The 16,145-nt window shown below is 45.4% G+C and overlaps 2 protein-coding genes across 4 annotated transcripts; both read right to left on the bottom strand.

The window, feature by feature from the left end:
* Positions 1-263: 263 nt before the first annotated feature.
* Positions 264-8,809, bottom strand: palb2 (partner and localizer of BRCA2). Of its 3 annotated transcripts, XM_069689655.1 has the most exons (13): positions 8,449-8,809; positions 8,306-8,365; positions 8,205-8,225; positions 7,955-8,159; positions 6,327-7,763; positions 4,642-6,092; positions 4,318-4,470; positions 3,447-3,529; positions 2,351-2,500; positions 2,160-2,276; positions 1,348-1,435; positions 1,066-1,262; positions 264-983 (listed from the first exon to the last, which is right to left on the bottom strand). In XM_069689655.1, exons 1-13 carry the CDS (start codon positions 8,524-8,526, stop codon positions 779-781), a joined length of 4,245 nt encoding a protein of 1,414 aa, XP_069545756.1. In that variant the 5' UTR covers positions 8,527-8,809; the 3' UTR covers positions 264-778. The 3 variants fall into 3 exon arrangements, with proteins under 3 accessions (XP_069545756.1, XP_069545755.1, XP_069545757.1); XM_069689654.1 differs by having other exon boundaries at positions 7,955-8,225; XM_069689656.1 differs by lacking the exons at positions 264-983; positions 1,066-1,262; positions 1,348-1,435; positions 2,160-2,276; positions 2,351-2,500 and adding an exon at positions 2,528-2,713 and having other exon boundaries at positions 7,955-8,225.
* Positions 8,810-10,356: 1,547 nt separating this feature from the next.
* LOC138615647 (retinol dehydrogenase 8-like) lies at positions 10,357-15,263 on the bottom strand. Its single transcript, XM_069689399.1, has 6 exons — positions 15,077-15,263; positions 12,688-12,849; positions 12,401-12,580; positions 12,040-12,133; positions 11,187-11,370; positions 10,357-11,051 (listed from the first exon to the last, which is right to left on the bottom strand). Exons 1-6 carry the CDS (start codon positions 15,180-15,182, stop codon positions 10,824-10,826), a joined length of 954 nt encoding a protein of 317 aa, XP_069545500.1. The 5' UTR covers positions 15,183-15,263; the 3' UTR covers positions 10,357-10,823.
* Between the last annotated feature and the right edge of the window lie 882 nt (positions 15,264-16,145).

Below are 16,145 nucleotides of genomic sequence, written 5' to 3' on the forward strand. Positions count from 1 at the left end.
CCTCCTCACTGAGCTGGTCCTTATCTACGGAGCCTGTTGTGTTTCCACCCAGGAGCGTCCAACCAAACACTGGCTCTGAAGAGGGCCTTTCTTGTCTTTCATGTCCACGTAGATCCTCTTTATCCGGGCTCAGACTGCACATTCAGCCATTCAGGAATTTTTTTTTTTGGGACTGATTATTTTAGTGTACTGACTAAATCAAAAACACGAGATTACTGACTCGGTTGTTTTGAGTCACGGTGGTGGAAAAGCTGACAAAGTACGAAAGTCACAAATGTTTAATGTAAATTTTAAAACCAACTTTGGTCAAACATCTTTTTCTTTAAATAGAACAAATATTAACAACATGCACGTACGTGCACAAAGAACAGTCAAAACAGAAGCGGTAACAAAAACACAGCTAGTTTTCAGCTAAGAGTAGACATAATTAGAGTGATAATAGTGCTGTTAAACCTTGATGTCTCCAGTCTGGAAGACAACAAATCCAGCTTTAACACTTACGTCCTGCTGAGACCACAGGCTGTAGGGATGAGCTCCATTTACAGCATTTAGATTATCTGTGTTACAGTAGTCTTACTGAGAGTAAAGACACAATCCTGTCAGGCCGAAATAACATCGGTGAGAAACTGTGACCGCTAAATGAAGGTAACCAAAGCAACTGAAACTCACGAGTACAACGGCCCGATGTGATGTTGCAGTTCTGTTAAAGTCTTGATGTGGACACTGACGGAATGATATTTACATTTTGATTAAAAAGCCACCCGACGGTCTTGTGTTTTTAGCAGCAGTGCAGGGTAACGTCTCCGTTGTGATGCCCGGTCACCAGCGTGTCCGCCCCCCCCCATCGAGCCAGCTGCCAGCCTTCGCTCTCCGGAGCCCGGACCATCCGTGAAGCCCCGCCAGGCCCGAGCTCCCACACGCACACGCAGCCGCTCTGACTCAGGCCCACCACGCTGCAGCGCCTTGCGTCGGCTTCGCACAGCCTGCGGGGCACAGAGGGAACACGTCAGTACGTCGACGCGCCGCGCCTCGCCTCGCCTCGCCTCCCGTCGGCCCTCGTCTCACCTGCCGGACCAGGCCTCGGGTGGATACAGACGGGTGGCCGGGACGGACCGTCCGCTCAGGGGGTTCACCGTGACCAGGGAGAACAAGGCGGTCTTCGTGTCCTCCTCTGGAAACAGCCCGTCTTTTAGTTTCCCTTCTTTTTCCTCTTCCTCCGGCGAGCTTAGGAACTGATGCTGCAGCAGGACAAACAACACTCCCTGCGTACAAACACAAACACAAACACACACGAGTGAAGTCATCTTAAAGGCCGACAGGTATTTTATACAACGACAGCGTACTTACGCAGGAGGCGTATCCTCTGAGACAGGCCGTGTGTGAGAAAGCACCCCCGAGGAGGACTCTACGCAGCAGCTGTCCGGTCTTTAAATTCCTGTAACAAACAAACAAACGTTTCCCTGTAAACAGAAGCAGTCTGAGGATATTATTTCAAGGCTTAAAATGAATGAGACAGTATGTTAGAGAAAACTGTGGAGTGTTTATCTTGACATACACAACATGTAAACATGCTTCAGGTTTTTTTTCTCGACACTAGGGAGCAGCACAACCAAGTTCCAAACTTGACATCAGCTGTCTACAGTAAGTTGTTGAGGCAAAAGCAGGGAAACTTCTGACCAATCAGGTGCTGCCGATGCTACTGCATGCTGTACCCAAGCGACCAGGCTTCATTCAGCCCACCTCAGCTCCAACCACACGCCACTCCTTTGCCCTTTTTTTTGGATGAGTAAAGACGAAGGCTGTCAGCCACTGCAGAGATGGAGAGCGCCGGAGACGTCAAAACCGTTCTTCAGAAAATGTCACAGAGGCTTCCTCCATTTTTTATGAACAGTCGATTGTGACAAACGCGTCTCTCACCGTCTCTCCTGGCGGTGTCTGAAGTCAGAATTTTCCAATAAGGGCACAAATACAAGGAAGTGAGCACAAGTCTGTCTGTGTTATTGATTCTCCATTGGAATAAATGATTGGGTCTAACAATACTTGAGCGTGTGAACACTATGAAACCAGAAAACCAGAAGTCGGCAGGGTTGATGTTTTGCTGCAAAGCGACCGTCGGCGTGGCAGTAACTCCGACCCGTCATCGCTTCATTGGTACTCACCAGATGAAGAGCCGTCCGCCCTCGTCTGTGCCGATGAGGGCGTCGGAAAGTCCGTCCACTGCAGCGAGAGCCCCGACACAAACACCGGGAGACACCAGAGGCTGCGAGCCGGGCGAGCTGGGAGACAGACGGAAGTGAGACGCCGAGACATCTCTGCAGCGACGCGAAGGAGTTTAAGTACGCCCAGTTACCTGCTGCCGTCCGTCAGCGTGAACACCTGCAGGGTGGAACCGGTCGCCGAGGGGGACGAGGTGACCACTCTGGACTTGGACACGCCCACGGCTGCCTGGACGAGCCCCTGACAGAGGAGCGTTCCCGTGAAGCTGGAGCACGACAGCGTTCTGGGCACACGGGCGACACACGCGGAAGTCGTCTCATTTCCCAAACACGTCTGAGGTATTTCACAGCTTTGAGTTCATGCAAGCAGTTGTTCCACCGTATGTTGTTGTTGTTATTTACAACATTTGAAGTGCTCCTCAAGAAATACAACCAATCCTGACGCCGCCTCTTTTCTTTCCACTTTGTTGCGAAGCAGAACCGGTTTTTAAATTGTGCTGTGGAAATAAATGTCATGATGATGATGATGATGATGATGATGATGATGTAGGTCTGTCTGTAAGCTTTTAGACCACTGACCTAACATATTGCATTTAAGAAAAAGTCTATTGAGGATGAATAGTTTCACATTATTACAATGGCCTGGCAAAATGCAGAGCACAGCAGACAGACAAATAATCTGATGAGAGGAGTGAACCGGGAGTGAACCGAGAGTGAACCGAGTGAATCAGGAGAGCTCCGATTGTTTGCCTTCTTTCATTTTGGGCTCAAATTACACACAAAAGTTGAAAACTCAATGTTTGTGGAGTTTGTAGTTCTCAACTTTGTCTGGAAAAACTAAATCCAGAGGAAGCTTGATGATTCTCGTGTCAGATGGACGACCTGTTTTGTGATTCAGTTAACGGTCTCTTTACAGCCACCAGTTCAGTTTGCAGTAAATCTCCGACTCTCTGTAACGTTCAGCTGCGTTCAACAGAATCACATAAGATAGTTTTTCAAATTGGATATTATTTCTATATCTAAAACAGAGGATGTTAGGTGAGCAGGCAGGTCTTCAATGTGGTCCAGGACATGTTCGTTTACACCTCTGGTAAAATAACGAGGGGCTCATCATGTGGAGGAGATTGGATCTCAGTGCGTCCTGGGGGCCTTTACATTTTTCATTTGTGATTTAAACACGAGAAGACGCATTCAAGGTCAGGTGTGAACCTCTTTCACTGTTGTACTCACCTCACTTCTCTGATTTCCAACTGACCCAGAGTCACACACATGAGCGCAGCAGCATCCGGGACAGGAAACACATTGATCACTGGCTGCAAACAAGACACAAACAGAAACAAATACAAAAATACATTACAATTCATGCCTGACTGAATGAATGGGTCCCACAGCAGAGCGTGAAGGAAACATGAAAGTCTGCCAGCAGCCGCGTGTCCTACTGTCACTGCAACTTGTTTAATTTAGCTGAAGCTAAATGAATCGTTGGTATTTGTATATAAGCGCTGCAGCTAATGATTATTTCCATTGCTAGTTAACCTATAGATATTTTGGGATCAATCAATAATGTATAAATGTACAAAAAAAAAAATGTCCCTCATGTTACCAGATCTCAGATCTTCATCTTCAAATTGCTCATTTATTTTGAGACCAACAGTCTAAAATCGATTTAAATTACAACAATATTAACGAGAGAAATCAAACGTGAACACTTGAGAAGCCGTGAATCGGCACATTTTTTTTTTATTAGAGCCATTTTTTAACCAAGAAGGTTGTGTTGACATTCACCGTTTCTCACCAGAAAGCATTATGTTGATCTCTTTCATGTATTTCGCACGTTACAAATTGTTTTCAGAGATAATGGATGAAAGAATATGAAACCTAAATTGTTCATGTTTACTCGTCAACAGTCTTTTTGAACGTACTGCTGCATTTCCTGGCAAATTACAGACGCCAAGTATCAGACAGAAGAAGAGTGTGACTGGATTTCTGCACAGTCCTGTGAGAGTGAATGAAACGCACTGAACCAGCGCTCTATAGCGCTCACTGCTGGTGCAGACCTTTGGTATGCAGGCATGTATGTGGACACTCAGTAAAAACTCACCTCATCAAAGGTCCAGGTGTGTATTAAGCTCCAATCAGATGCTGACGTCTGACTCCAGAGGCACACAGCCCACGTTCCTGCTGCTGCTACACACAAACCGCCTGCGGATCCGGGAACACAGCATGCGTCCACCAAACAGCCTCCTGCTGCGGCCTGACACACACACACACACACACACACACACACACACACACACACACACACACACACAGTAATTTACTCAGAAAATGTGTTGCAGATGCTCGCCACAGATCTCATGACCTACTTTCACAAGATTTAAGCACAGTAATAACAACAACATATAAAACACTTTTTTTTTTTTACCTTCAGTGTGTGCGTGTGTCTCATCTTGTACTTCTCTGCAGTCTCCTCTGTCCTCTGTCCACCTGAGCCCTGGAGCTGAATGCTGGCAGGAGTCGGGCAGGTAGCAGCAGGTTCAACCCTGTGACACTGATCACCTGGTGGCTCAGATGAAGTCCGGATCCGAGCGGAGGGGGCGACATCAGTCGGGCTCGGAGGGGGGTAAGTGACGGACGGACACGGAGACAGAGCTGGAGGAGACAGAGCCTGTGTGGACGGGCTGTGAGGAGGAGGAGGCAGGGTGAGGGAAGGGGCGCGGGGGGAGGTGATCTGGGGGCGGCTGCCGGTGACCGGGTGGGGGCTGGATCCGAGGGAGGGTAGCGGGGGACTGGAGGTTACAGCGGATGAGGGCAGGTGCGGGGTAATGAACGGGTCGAGCGCTGAGGCTTGAGAAGTCAACAGCAGCTGGAAACATTTGCTGTTATTTTCGCTCAGTCTGTCTGTGGTAAGTCTTGTTCTGGGTTCAGAGGGTTCAGAAGGTTCCTCTGAATCCTCGCGACACGTTTTCACATCCAGCTGCTGCACAGGAGACTCTCCTTGAGCTTTCATGTCATTACGTGCATTTAAAGCGGTGCAGTTGTTCCAAGGCTCTTCTGGTGTTTCCTGTAGAGGGCAATCAATGTAAAGAGCCTCGATGGGAGCTTGGTCTTCTGCTTCAGGGTCTATAGACATTTGTTTTTCTGATGCAGGCTGGTTTATTATGAGGTCATCTGAGTGTCCAGTGATATAATCATTCACTTTGCCTGCTGGTCTGTCTGTAAAGTCTAGATGAGGTTTGTTAGTGGAGTTTATATTTGTGTGCGTGTTGCTTTGGCTATGACAGTTTGGAGTCCCAACTTCATGCCCTGCAGATTTATCTTCACACTCTTCGACCACTGACACCGATTCTGTCGAGCTGCTCCGAGTCTCCATGTGGAGGTTTTCAGTCCGAGACTCTTTATGGGCTTCTCGATCCGACGGCTCTTCAGTTAACGACCGGCCAATCATTTCATCTGTTAGCTTGTCTTCAGTCGACAAGTCCTGAAGGTCTACAGACTGTGTGGCAGCTTGTTGCTCTTCATTGGGATGAGGTGAGTCTGCGATTGTGGGCGTGAGGCTGAGAGGGAGAGAAAGAGGCATCACCGGTTCACTGCTGCTGTTGTTGTTGTTGATGTTGTGGTGAGGGTCATAACGCCGGTTACTGCTGCGCGTGTTGTAAGACGGCGATGAGAAATGTTCGACTTCTGATCCGGTGGCGACTTGGCGGAGCTTGTGCAGCTTCAGGGAGGCAAACTGGTCGTCTGGGAGATGGAAATCTTGGTGGATGTCCAGGTTCGTCAGGCCGTTGACCAGCGAGCCGGGCAACAGAGAGGGAAGCGGAGATGTTTGGGACGCTGGAGAGGAGGGCAAGAGGAGAGATCGCCAGCTTGATGAGCCTGAAAGACACGAAAGTGAAGTATGTCATAAATGTCGAATAGACGCCGCGTTAAACCAAGAAAGTGTTGAATGGCTGTCGTTTTGACTCCTCTCTCTCATGTTTCTGGACATGTTCACATGTATATTTTACGTGATGTTTGTGTTCATTTGCATATGAGTGGGGAAGTGAGATTCGATCACAAGTGGTCACTTAAGATGCATGTTAACACCAGGTACCTCCATACAATACTTACTTCTGTTCCTGTGTGAGGATCCGCTCAGAAACACGGGGCAGACCTTCTCCAGATATTTGCAGGCAGAGCTGGGTAGAGCTCCATCAACTCCAGAAGAAGGCAGCGACGAAGTGCTGCGGGTGAACGCAGGCTGGGGTTCATCTGGCACTGAAATAGTTTCCCCTGGAGTGAGGCGGGGACCTGGTCCATCAGTTCCATGGGGAGACTCGGAGGACGAGATTGGGGTGTTGGTGGGTTGCGGATCGTCTGAGGTTTGTCCGCTGCCTAACTGATGGGTATCTAAACTAAGAGAGGGTCGTGGGGTCCGAGGTCTCCCTCTGCCCCTTCCTCTCTTCCCCCTCCGGCCTCCCGCTGGACGAGCCGCGGTGACCACAGTTGAAAAGCCGGCATCTGATTCAATCTGCCGAGCTGCAGACGGGTCCGACATCCCCCTGGCGCTCTGACCCTGCTCTGCGTCAACAGCCTGCACATGTGACAGTTTAAGAGGAATTACAGCCGTGGGTGCAGTCGTCGCAGAGGAGAAATCTGGGTGAGTGCGTTGATCTGAATGTGTGCTCCTGCTCGGTCCTCTGCCGCGGCTCCTGCGAGGTCGCCCCATGCTGAGCTGGGAGAGTATGACAGCCTGCATGTCAGGCTGGCTGCGTGACAATGTCATTCGCCTTGTGGTTCGAACGTAGTACTCCGCTGGGAACAGTAGTCCTTCCACTAAGGTACAAGAGTCCAGGAGGCTCACAGCTGTCTTTTCCTCTTTCATGCCCACAGTTTCATCAGGATTTTTTTCACTTTCTATTTTTTCTGATGCATTTTCTCCAGTGTGTTTATCACTAGTCTTTTCACATAGGCTTATTTCACTCTGTCCTCTGTTATTATCACCATCTTCTCCTCTCATCACCTCCTCTCTTCTTTCACTTTGAGTGCCATCTTGTCCCCTTTCTTCTGTGGTTATCGCGGGGTTACAAGATGTGAGCAAGATGGAGGTCGACTCTGATTCTTTTTCCCCTTCAGCTCTCAACTCAGTTTTGTCTTCTTGGTGTCCTTGCATCTCCTTTCCGTCCTTCTCTCTTGTGTCAGTGTTCCAGTGTGTAAGCAGCAGAGAGGGAGACTCGGAGTCTGTACCTGAAAACAGCTCTTCACTTTCATTCAAAACATCTGTTCCCTTTGACTTGGCTTTTTTCTCCTCTCCTGCTGTTCTAGTACTTCCCGTCAGTTCACTCTGCTCCGGTGCTTCTTCGCTGTTGTCCGTGTTCATGCCGACCTCCGCGCTCCTCCTCTCCCAGCGCAGGCGGCTGCGTCGTGACCTGAGGCGCAGGGCAGGACTGGGTCTGTGGCCTGCAGGTGTGCCATCGCTTGGACCTGGTGTCTGTGGACTGGCAGCATCAGCGGGGAGCAGGAACCTGATCACCTGTCTCCTCCTGGAGTTATCACAGTCTGCTGGACCTGGTAAATCATCAGATCATTTGTAAATCTAACGGTTACGACAGTGTAACCTCATCCATATGACAAAATGTATGTCCTGTGAGAGTATTTATGTGATCAAGTATCAACGAAATCGTTTTGAAGTAGATAATGGTGTCATATGACTGCAGATTAAAGGTGAAAGAGATTTGATTGGATTAGGGCAAACTAACCTTCAGAGTGTCCCTGGCACTGCGGGACATCTACAGCTATTGATTGGATGAGGCAGGGATTAGATGTGAGCTCTGGATGTCTCTGGTCCTGCTGAGTGACGGTGCTCCTCACATGTCTCTGGTCCTGCTGGTCCTGCTGAGTGACGGTGCTCCTCACATGTCTCTGGTCCTGCTGAGTGACGGTGCTCCTCACATGTCTCTGGTCCTGCTGGTCCTGCTGAGTGACGGTGCTCCTCACATGTCTCTGCACGGCATCCAAGCGCTCCGCACGCTGTTTGCAGACGATGGTGTGCATCAAAGAATGTTTCCTCCATGTTCCCGTTCACAAAACAACGTGAAACAGCCTCTCACCTGCAGTCTCTGGGCTGTCCTCAGGTATTCCCTTTGCAGCTGTGCCAACTTCCTGCGAAGCTGAGAGGGGACACTGTCAGAAGAAGCGGCTTCGCGGGCAGCGCTTCACGTGGCTTGAAGTGTGTAAACAAAATGTGCATTACCTTCTCCTTGTCGTCGCAGTGCAGCGTGGTCTTCAGCTGCTCCTCACGGTGCACCGCGTCTCCCCCGTTAGTCTCCATCCTGCTTTAATGGACCCTGACACACAACACGAGACTGAGACTCGCATGCGGCCGTAGCACGGCCGGGTTTGGCACGAGTTTAAGGCCGGCGGTTACAGATCGGACGTTACATTTATTGTAGAAAAACAAACTACAACTGAAACATGAACAACGAACAGCCAAGGTTAAATATATCTACTTCGCCGGACGGGAAACGTGCCTTTCCACGCAGGTCGTGTTCATGTTTAGTTCGGCGACTCCACCGGTTTGTCCGCGGAAAGGTTTGTTTTGGTGTTCGATCGTGCGGGGATCGATTTACTCCGAATATTCCCGCGACTCAAGACAGGCGTGAAAAGTCGAGCTCCGACGACTCGATCGGTGGCAGGTAAACAACACGGGTTCGTGTTTACTCCACATTCACGAGCATTCATGTTACTTCCACGTCCAAAACGGACACCAGTGTATTCAATTGTAATGCATATAGTCAAGTTATTAACCGCTAAACCGGTCACATAAAATTCAGAGACCAAACAGGCTCATAAGTGGAAACGTTAATCACATTTTTTCCGACATTAGGAGCGAACATTGTCCAAATGCCACCACGTTAAATCTTTTTATGGCCGCCTTGAAGATATTTTTGGACAGACTATGTCCCAAACATCTGCAGTGGTGTGCTCTTGAAGAGGTTTGGCTGTTCGCTGTCTACCAAACCACACGGATTAAAACTGGGACGCAAGTGGAAATAATTTGTAAAGAAAAACCTTCCAGACAAAGTTTACAAACTATTTACCCAACACAAATATTTCTCATAGACCTCTACGTGTTTATTTTATGTGTGGTAGAAAGTCACTAAAGTACATTTACTCAAGAACTGTACTTAATTACAATTCTGAGTTTCTTATACTTTACTTAAGTATTTCCATTTGATGCTTCTTCATTCTTCCACTCCACTACATTTATTTGACAGCTTTAGTTACTTTTAAGATGAAGATTTGACACAATAATATTCAACACGTTGTTAAAGATTTAAAAAAAAACAATTTCCTACAAAAAGCAGCGTGTTGTCTGGCTCACTTTTCAGAAGTCTGTGAGTTGTTAACAGCTCCATCAAACAGAGTTGTCCCTCTAAACTTCAACATGGTTTCATTTGAATAAATGTTCAAATTACCTCATATCTCAACAAAAATCAAAGCTTTGAGGGAAAAAAAGCCTTCAAAATCCCTTTGATTTATCTGCTGTCCTTGGATATAAAACTGTAAGTAACTTCATCATGTCATAATTCATAATATAAGGGTAAGGGACCATGTAGAAGTACTTTTACATGAATAATTTTACTACACTTTGCTGTTAATAGTTATCTTGGGATTCTGGAGGACTTGGATGTTCAGTGGTTTCATTGAGGGGTGGGTGGGCGTTAAAACTCTGCATTTTCATGTAATTTTGAAATATCGTTATATCATATCTACTTGAAATAAATAGCGGTAAAACAAGGCTTATCGTGATTTGGTCTAAACTGCACTTCTCTCATTCTCCCGTAGTCAGCACTCAAAATATGTTCGGTGCTCTGATAAAGCACTCGTGTGGTGCACTGAAGTGTTATAATGCTCCAGAAAACTCTGCTTATGTACTTTTGCTTAAGAAGGATGTTTCATGCAGGACTTTTACTTGTAATGGGTTATGTTTAAAGTACTGTATTATTTTTTCTCGGGTAAACAATCTGAATACCTCATCCACCATTGGTAAATGCTAATATTTTATTTTAATTCTCCTATGACATCAGCGTTTTAATACATTTAATTTGGATTTAGTTTTATTAACATGTTGGCAGATACCCCCTCCCACCCCAAAAAAACCACCAAAAAAAGCAATATCGCACACAGCCACATTTTCTACAAACTATCAAAAGCAATTGAACAGTTTCAGAATTTTAATGCCACAATAATTGCTCAGATGCACTAACAGTACTTGGAAAAATATGTACACTGCTCCAGCGAACCCGACTCGTTTGGCACAGTTGGAAGGATAGCGAATGTTCAAATCTATCGGATATAAACTCAAGCGGACTGCGGTATCTACGTCTTCAGGACAATACAGAAGACTTTTCAGTCCAGACTGCATCAGCATAAAATATGGCAACTAACACAAGACAAACTCTTTGAAACTGTTCACGTGTGGTTGAATTTGTGATTGAATCTTTCTTTATTTGTAACAAAGTCACTTTTGCTACGTGTCTATAGTATTAGTTTAACACCAGTTTAATATGGTTTTCGCGATCCTCTGACGATGAAGCCAAGCCCGTACGCGGTCCTATTTAGTTTCTAGTTCGGTGAAACCGTGCCGCTCTTCAGCCATCCGAAGGTCAAAAACTTCATTGCCGACAGGCTGAGGTGCATCAGTGGACCCAGGTTGTAGAGCATGTGGTAGAAGGCGTGGACAGACAGGGTTCCCGTCTCATCGGCGTATTTCAGCGCTACGATGGGTGTGTACAGCTGGTTTGTCAGACTACGGAAAGGTGGTTTGCTCGTTTCAATGACTTTCTTGGTGCACTGCAAAGAAAGAGACAACGGACAAAAAAAAACAAAAAACGGACAGTTTTGTGTCAGATTTAAAGGATGAATCAGTGATGCGGTCAGAAAGATCGGACACAGCGACGCTGAGCCGCAGACCGTTTGTGAACTTACTCTGGCAATGTCTTCAGGTGTTTGTCCCAGTCCCTCAAAAATTTTCAAAGAAGTAGGAAGATAGTAATTGCGGAAGTGTTGCAATGTTTCAGGATCAGTTCCAGGGTACTGCTTCTTTTTCACATCCTCCATCATCTTTGCTTCAAACTCCGTGTGCACTGGACCAGGTTCAATCATTGACACTCTGAGGAGAGAGACACCAGCAGAGGACAGAAAATGAGAAGACTGCAACTCAATCGCAGCATGGATTAAGATTTCCACTGTCAGAAGGACTGCACTAGTATTGGAATAACAATTTAAGTAACTGCTTGATGGTTTTCCATAATTTATGACACGATTGGACAATAGACTGAAAGTGTTGGTTTGACTGAAGGTACTAAAAGGAGCAAACATTTGACATTTTAATATTGGTCTGGTCTTTCAAGCTCCGTGCTCGAGATGAATTTGTGTCAACAACTATAAAATGGCCTGCTCAGCAGAGGAATCTAACTGACTGTTTATTCCCCCGATGTCTTTTCTAGCCCCATACACCAAACATGTTTATTTTTTAGGAAAACATCTAAACTGTGAATGTTGTTACCATATTTCTTGGCAATCCATCTAATGATGGAGACAGGTGACAGTGGGAAAAACAATGAATGCAGATGCTATACGATAAATGGTTTGATAAGTATATAATTGGAGACTTTGGACAGCTGTATTATCCAATGCACCAAATGACGTAATCTTTTTCAGAAAGATGGTGTTCGTCCCTTCTGTAAAACTTCTGACATTGTTTAAGGCAGACTTTCTATTTTTCTTTGTATGTTGCTACTTTACTAAAAGCATTAATAATGTGACCAGTGGCACTCACGTGACGTCAAACTTCAGGAGTTGCACAGCCAAACTCTCGCAAAACCCCTCCATGGCAAACTTGGAAGCCGCATACACGTCATTAAACACCACCGCTTGAAAAACACAGCACATATAATTTCCATTTTCTGACGACATGAAGACACATCAGCTCTTCTGGTTCGTTCTTGTTTGTGAAGACATACACTCGTACTTAAACTATATTATCTTCTTCATCCGTCTACGCTTCCACTCATCCATCGTCCACGTACCCATCCATCAAGCTGAAGCCGACAAACCTGTTGTTTCCTCCTGTACCTATTAACGCCCCATCCCGCCTCCTCTTCCTTCACTCATCCCTTCACTCCTCTGTCCCGGCTCACCTTGCACTCCCATCACACTGCTGACCACGATGATGTGTCCTCCCTTCCTCTTCTTCATATCAGGTAACACCTCCTTGATCATGCGGACCGCCCCGAAGAAATTGGTCTCAAAAACCTTCTTCATCTCTTCAATGGGGATGCTCTCCACCGGACCGACCAGGCCGATACCTGCATTATTGACTGTTTAGGAGGAAAGGAAAACAAGGAGGACCAAGAAGAAACGGCGTAATCACCATCAATTTTAGACTGTGACACTGCAAGATACATCAGAAGATGCTTCTACTTACTCAGGACATCCACGTGTCGATCTTTGATGCCATCAATACACTGTTTGACGGACTCGTCACTGCAGACGTCCAGTACAGCCAGAGAAAGAGTTTTCCCATACGCATCCCCGGCAGCTTCCAGCAGCTTATCTTTGCGTTTCAGATCACGCATCGTGGCGATGACTGTGGACAGCGAGGTGTCAAGGAGAAACAAAATCAAAGCTATGAGGAGTGTGAAAGAGATTTATCTTCATCAAGGAGGTTATGTTCTTGGTGCGGCTGTTTTTTTCTGTTTGTCTATTATGGATAAACTACCGACCCAATTTCCATGAAACACGGTAGAAGGACGTAGCGTGGGCCATAAAAAGAACCCATTTAATTTTGGAGCCGATCAAAATCACAGGATGGATCCACGAAATATTTGGCAAAACAAAGGCTGTTCTAGAAATATGATCAATCCTTATCACAATCCACATCTGCAGATATCAGGCGTCTTCTGGGACACACGTGTTTGCTTGTGACAGTGGTTGGGGTGAACTGGTTCTGTTACAGCAGCTGAGATGTGCACAAGCGTACTTCGACATCACTTTCTCTGGGTCTACGACGGGGCCTCCTGCTAGTTGTATGTATGGAGAACCTTAAATAGGAGCCCCCCCTGGGAGCCTCCTCATCAAGTACCTTAACCACCTCTAGTGTCTCCTTCAGCGTGAAAGAGCAGCATCCTTCTATTCAATGTTAATGTATTGTTTGTATGTATTTGGCAACACAAATGTAGCATCTCTGTAAGGCGCCTGTGTGTGCTCCGCCATACAAATCATTTATGTTCAGATTAAAGACAAAAAGTCTCACAAACTTTTGTTTGTCTGGTACGAACAAAGCCTCGTTGAGGGGGCAGCAACCTCAACGAAACATTTGAAACCGTAAACATTCATTAAATGAATGAGAAAATTAGCTCAGCCCCTACCGTCAAAGTGCCTTTCAGCAAGACGCTGAATCACCAGCTTTAATCGTTTCAATCCCAATCAGATCTTCGTCATGTCTTTCTGATCTGTGCCGGTGTTCCTGTTTTCATTGGCTGTTTGCCAATCGTTTTGTCTATAATTATGCTCCTTCTGTTTCCATTGACGGCTTCCAATTATGAGTTTGTGAACTTACAGTAACACTGCCTTCCTGTAACTCCAGCACTACCCCTTCAGGCTGCTGTAGCTTAAGGTTAAATTGGGATCAGAGACAATGTTTACGGCTGCAGAGAGGCGTAATGACCTGGGAGCTTTTCCTTGTATTGGAACCTTTAATCTGAGACCTTAATGACAGTCGAAGAAACCCAGTACGCAGAATATAACCTTTTGTACTCTACTGTGCATGCTACAGATTATTTTAAAGGTAGTTTTCCATCTCTTAGGAAGTCATTGTTTCCCATTATTTACGGCATTAAGATACATAGTGGACATCAAACATTATTAGCATTATTTTTTTGTCCATGTTATAAATGTAAAGTATTTCTTTAGTAGTATCAAAATGAATGGAGACCAGTGGATACCTGGAGCAGCAGCAGAAGTGCATTCAAATTTAAAAACGCAGGAGCATAATGATTTGCATAATAGTTAGCTGTGATGTAAATTTAATTCAAAGTTAATTTTAAAGTCATTTTTAAGAGCTGACACATGAAAAAAACACCGTTATGTTCATTTAAGTAGGACGCTGATACAACCTTGCTTCTTGTCACCATCATTATTTCTTCTTTGTTTGAGAACATATGACAGGTATGTGGCCAATAGTTATGAGTTTTACATTTGCAGTTCTGCTTCTAATGAAAGAGTCCTTAGCAAAGTCAACTGTGACCTCTCTGTGCGAGATCAAATGCTGCAAGCTGTGCAGTTTCCTTTTCAGGCAGTTCAGGCTGCAGCATTATTGGTTCTCAGTTGTTGTATCTAAAGTCAATCCTTATTGACGTGGCTCAGACTGATTTGATTCCTAAACAACACTTGTTGGAGATGTAAACCACAAACAGCATCTTAACTTCAGATGGAAACGCCTCCTCTGCTGTGCATCCAGATGGACAGATGACAGTTGTCATAATCATGTGTAACACTCTTATTATCCAATTAAAGTATAATTGTCTTATGTGTTCCACACGATAGAGGCTGAAGCTGCTATAATTATGATCATCATCATTAGTTGTATTATTTTAGGAAATGTTGCATGTTTTTTTTTAGGCTATTTCCTATAACACAAAGGTAGCCTATACACACCACAAATAGAAATACAAAAGAAATGCTTTCTCTGTATGTCTCTAACACACACACACACACACACACACACACACACACACACACACACACACACACACACACACACACACACACACACACACACACACACACACACACACACACACACACACACCTACCATGGTAGCGCTGATTCTCGTCATTGGCCAACATCGTGGCCAACCTCAGGCCGATACCGGAGGAGCAGCCGGTGATCAGCACCACTTTCTGTCCGGGAATTGCCATGACTACACTGCCTCTCTGCCTTCTACTGGCAGATGGAGACAGTAGGTGAAAGCTTTGCTGGATGTGCAGGCTGATCTGAAGTTAAAGCCACTGTAAGAGGATGAAACAGAGAGAGAGAGAGAGAGAGAGAGAGAGAGAGAGAGACAGTCACATAGACAGCATCCAACAGGATTATCTCCAGGTCGGCCTTATGATAACTATATAACAGTTGAAATAAAAACATGTTATAACTGTAGGAGTTGATAATATTTGACCTGACGTTTGGTTTCTGACTTATAGTGGACAGAACTGACTGAAACAGAAAGATTTGAAGTATGTGAGTATGTACATACATGTCAGCAGCTGTAAGTCTTTTTTTAAAAGATTTGGCGCCGCCTAATGGTCAATATAATTATTCTTCAGGCGAGTCCACTAATTAGTATATTTATATATGAAATGAATGATTTAAAGACAATTGACTATATTCAGAAGCAGACTGGTAACAAAAATGTATATCTGCAATTTGCTCTCAGTCAGCACCAGTTTGATGCACTAAATTCAAATAGACACAACAGGTGCCTGTAGTGACTTCCTCTAAACCTTCTCTGTGTGACTCAGCTTCACCTGTTTGTTAAAAATGCATAAAACATAGTTCATTTGGAGCGTCTGACAGGAACAGAACATTCCTACCTGGACAAATATATACACTGCTCAAAAAAATAAAGGGAACACTTAAACAACACATCCTAGCTCTCAATGAATGAAATATTCCAGTTTAAAATCTTTATTCATTACATAGTGGAATGTGTTGAGAACAAAATAACATAAGAATGATCAATGGAAATCAAAATCATTATCCCACGGAGGTCTGGATTCAGAATCATACTCAAAATAAAAGTGGAAGAATCAGATCACAGGATGATCCAACTTCTGTGGAGATTCCTGAAGACAAGTCAAAATGAGGCTCAGTAGTGTGTGTGGCCT

The sequence above is a fragment of the Brachyistius frenatus genome, unplaced genomic scaffold (assembly GCF_029030835.1).
Source record: "Brachyistius frenatus isolate BFR_SWC_R1_liver_20210118 unplaced genomic scaffold, ASM2903083v1 Contig_7, whole genome shotgun sequence".
Taxonomy (NCBI): Eukaryota; Metazoa; Chordata; class Actinopteri; family Embiotocidae; genus Brachyistius; species Brachyistius frenatus.

Excerpts from the sequence above, each read along its gene's own strand:
- palb2 (XM_069689654.1), bottom strand. The coding sequence starts at position 8,526 with ATGGAGACTAACGGGGGAGACGCGGTGCACCGTGAGGAGCAGCTGAAG. Across the intron at positions 8,366-8,448 it reads ACTGCGACGACAAGGAGAAG|CTTCGCAGGAAGTTGGCACA; the intron begins GTAATGCACATT and ends GTCCCCTCTCAG. Across the intron at positions 1,436-2,159 it reads GGCGGACGGCTCTTCATCTG|GAATTTAAAGACCGGACAGC; the intron begins GTGAGTACCAAT and ends TGTTTGTTACAG.
- LOC138615647 (XM_069689399.1), bottom strand. The coding sequence starts at position 15,182 with ATGGCAATTCCCGGACAGAAAGTGGTGCTGATCACCGGCTGCTCCTCC. Across the intron at positions 12,581-12,687 it reads TCGACACGTGGATGTCCTGA|TCAATAATGCAGGTATCGGC; the intron begins GTAAGTAGAAGC and ends CCTCCTAAACAG. Across the intron at positions 12,134-12,400 it reads CAGTGTGATGGGAGTGCAAG|CGGTGGTGTTTAATGACGTG; the intron begins GTGAGCCGGGAC and ends GTGTTTTTCAAG.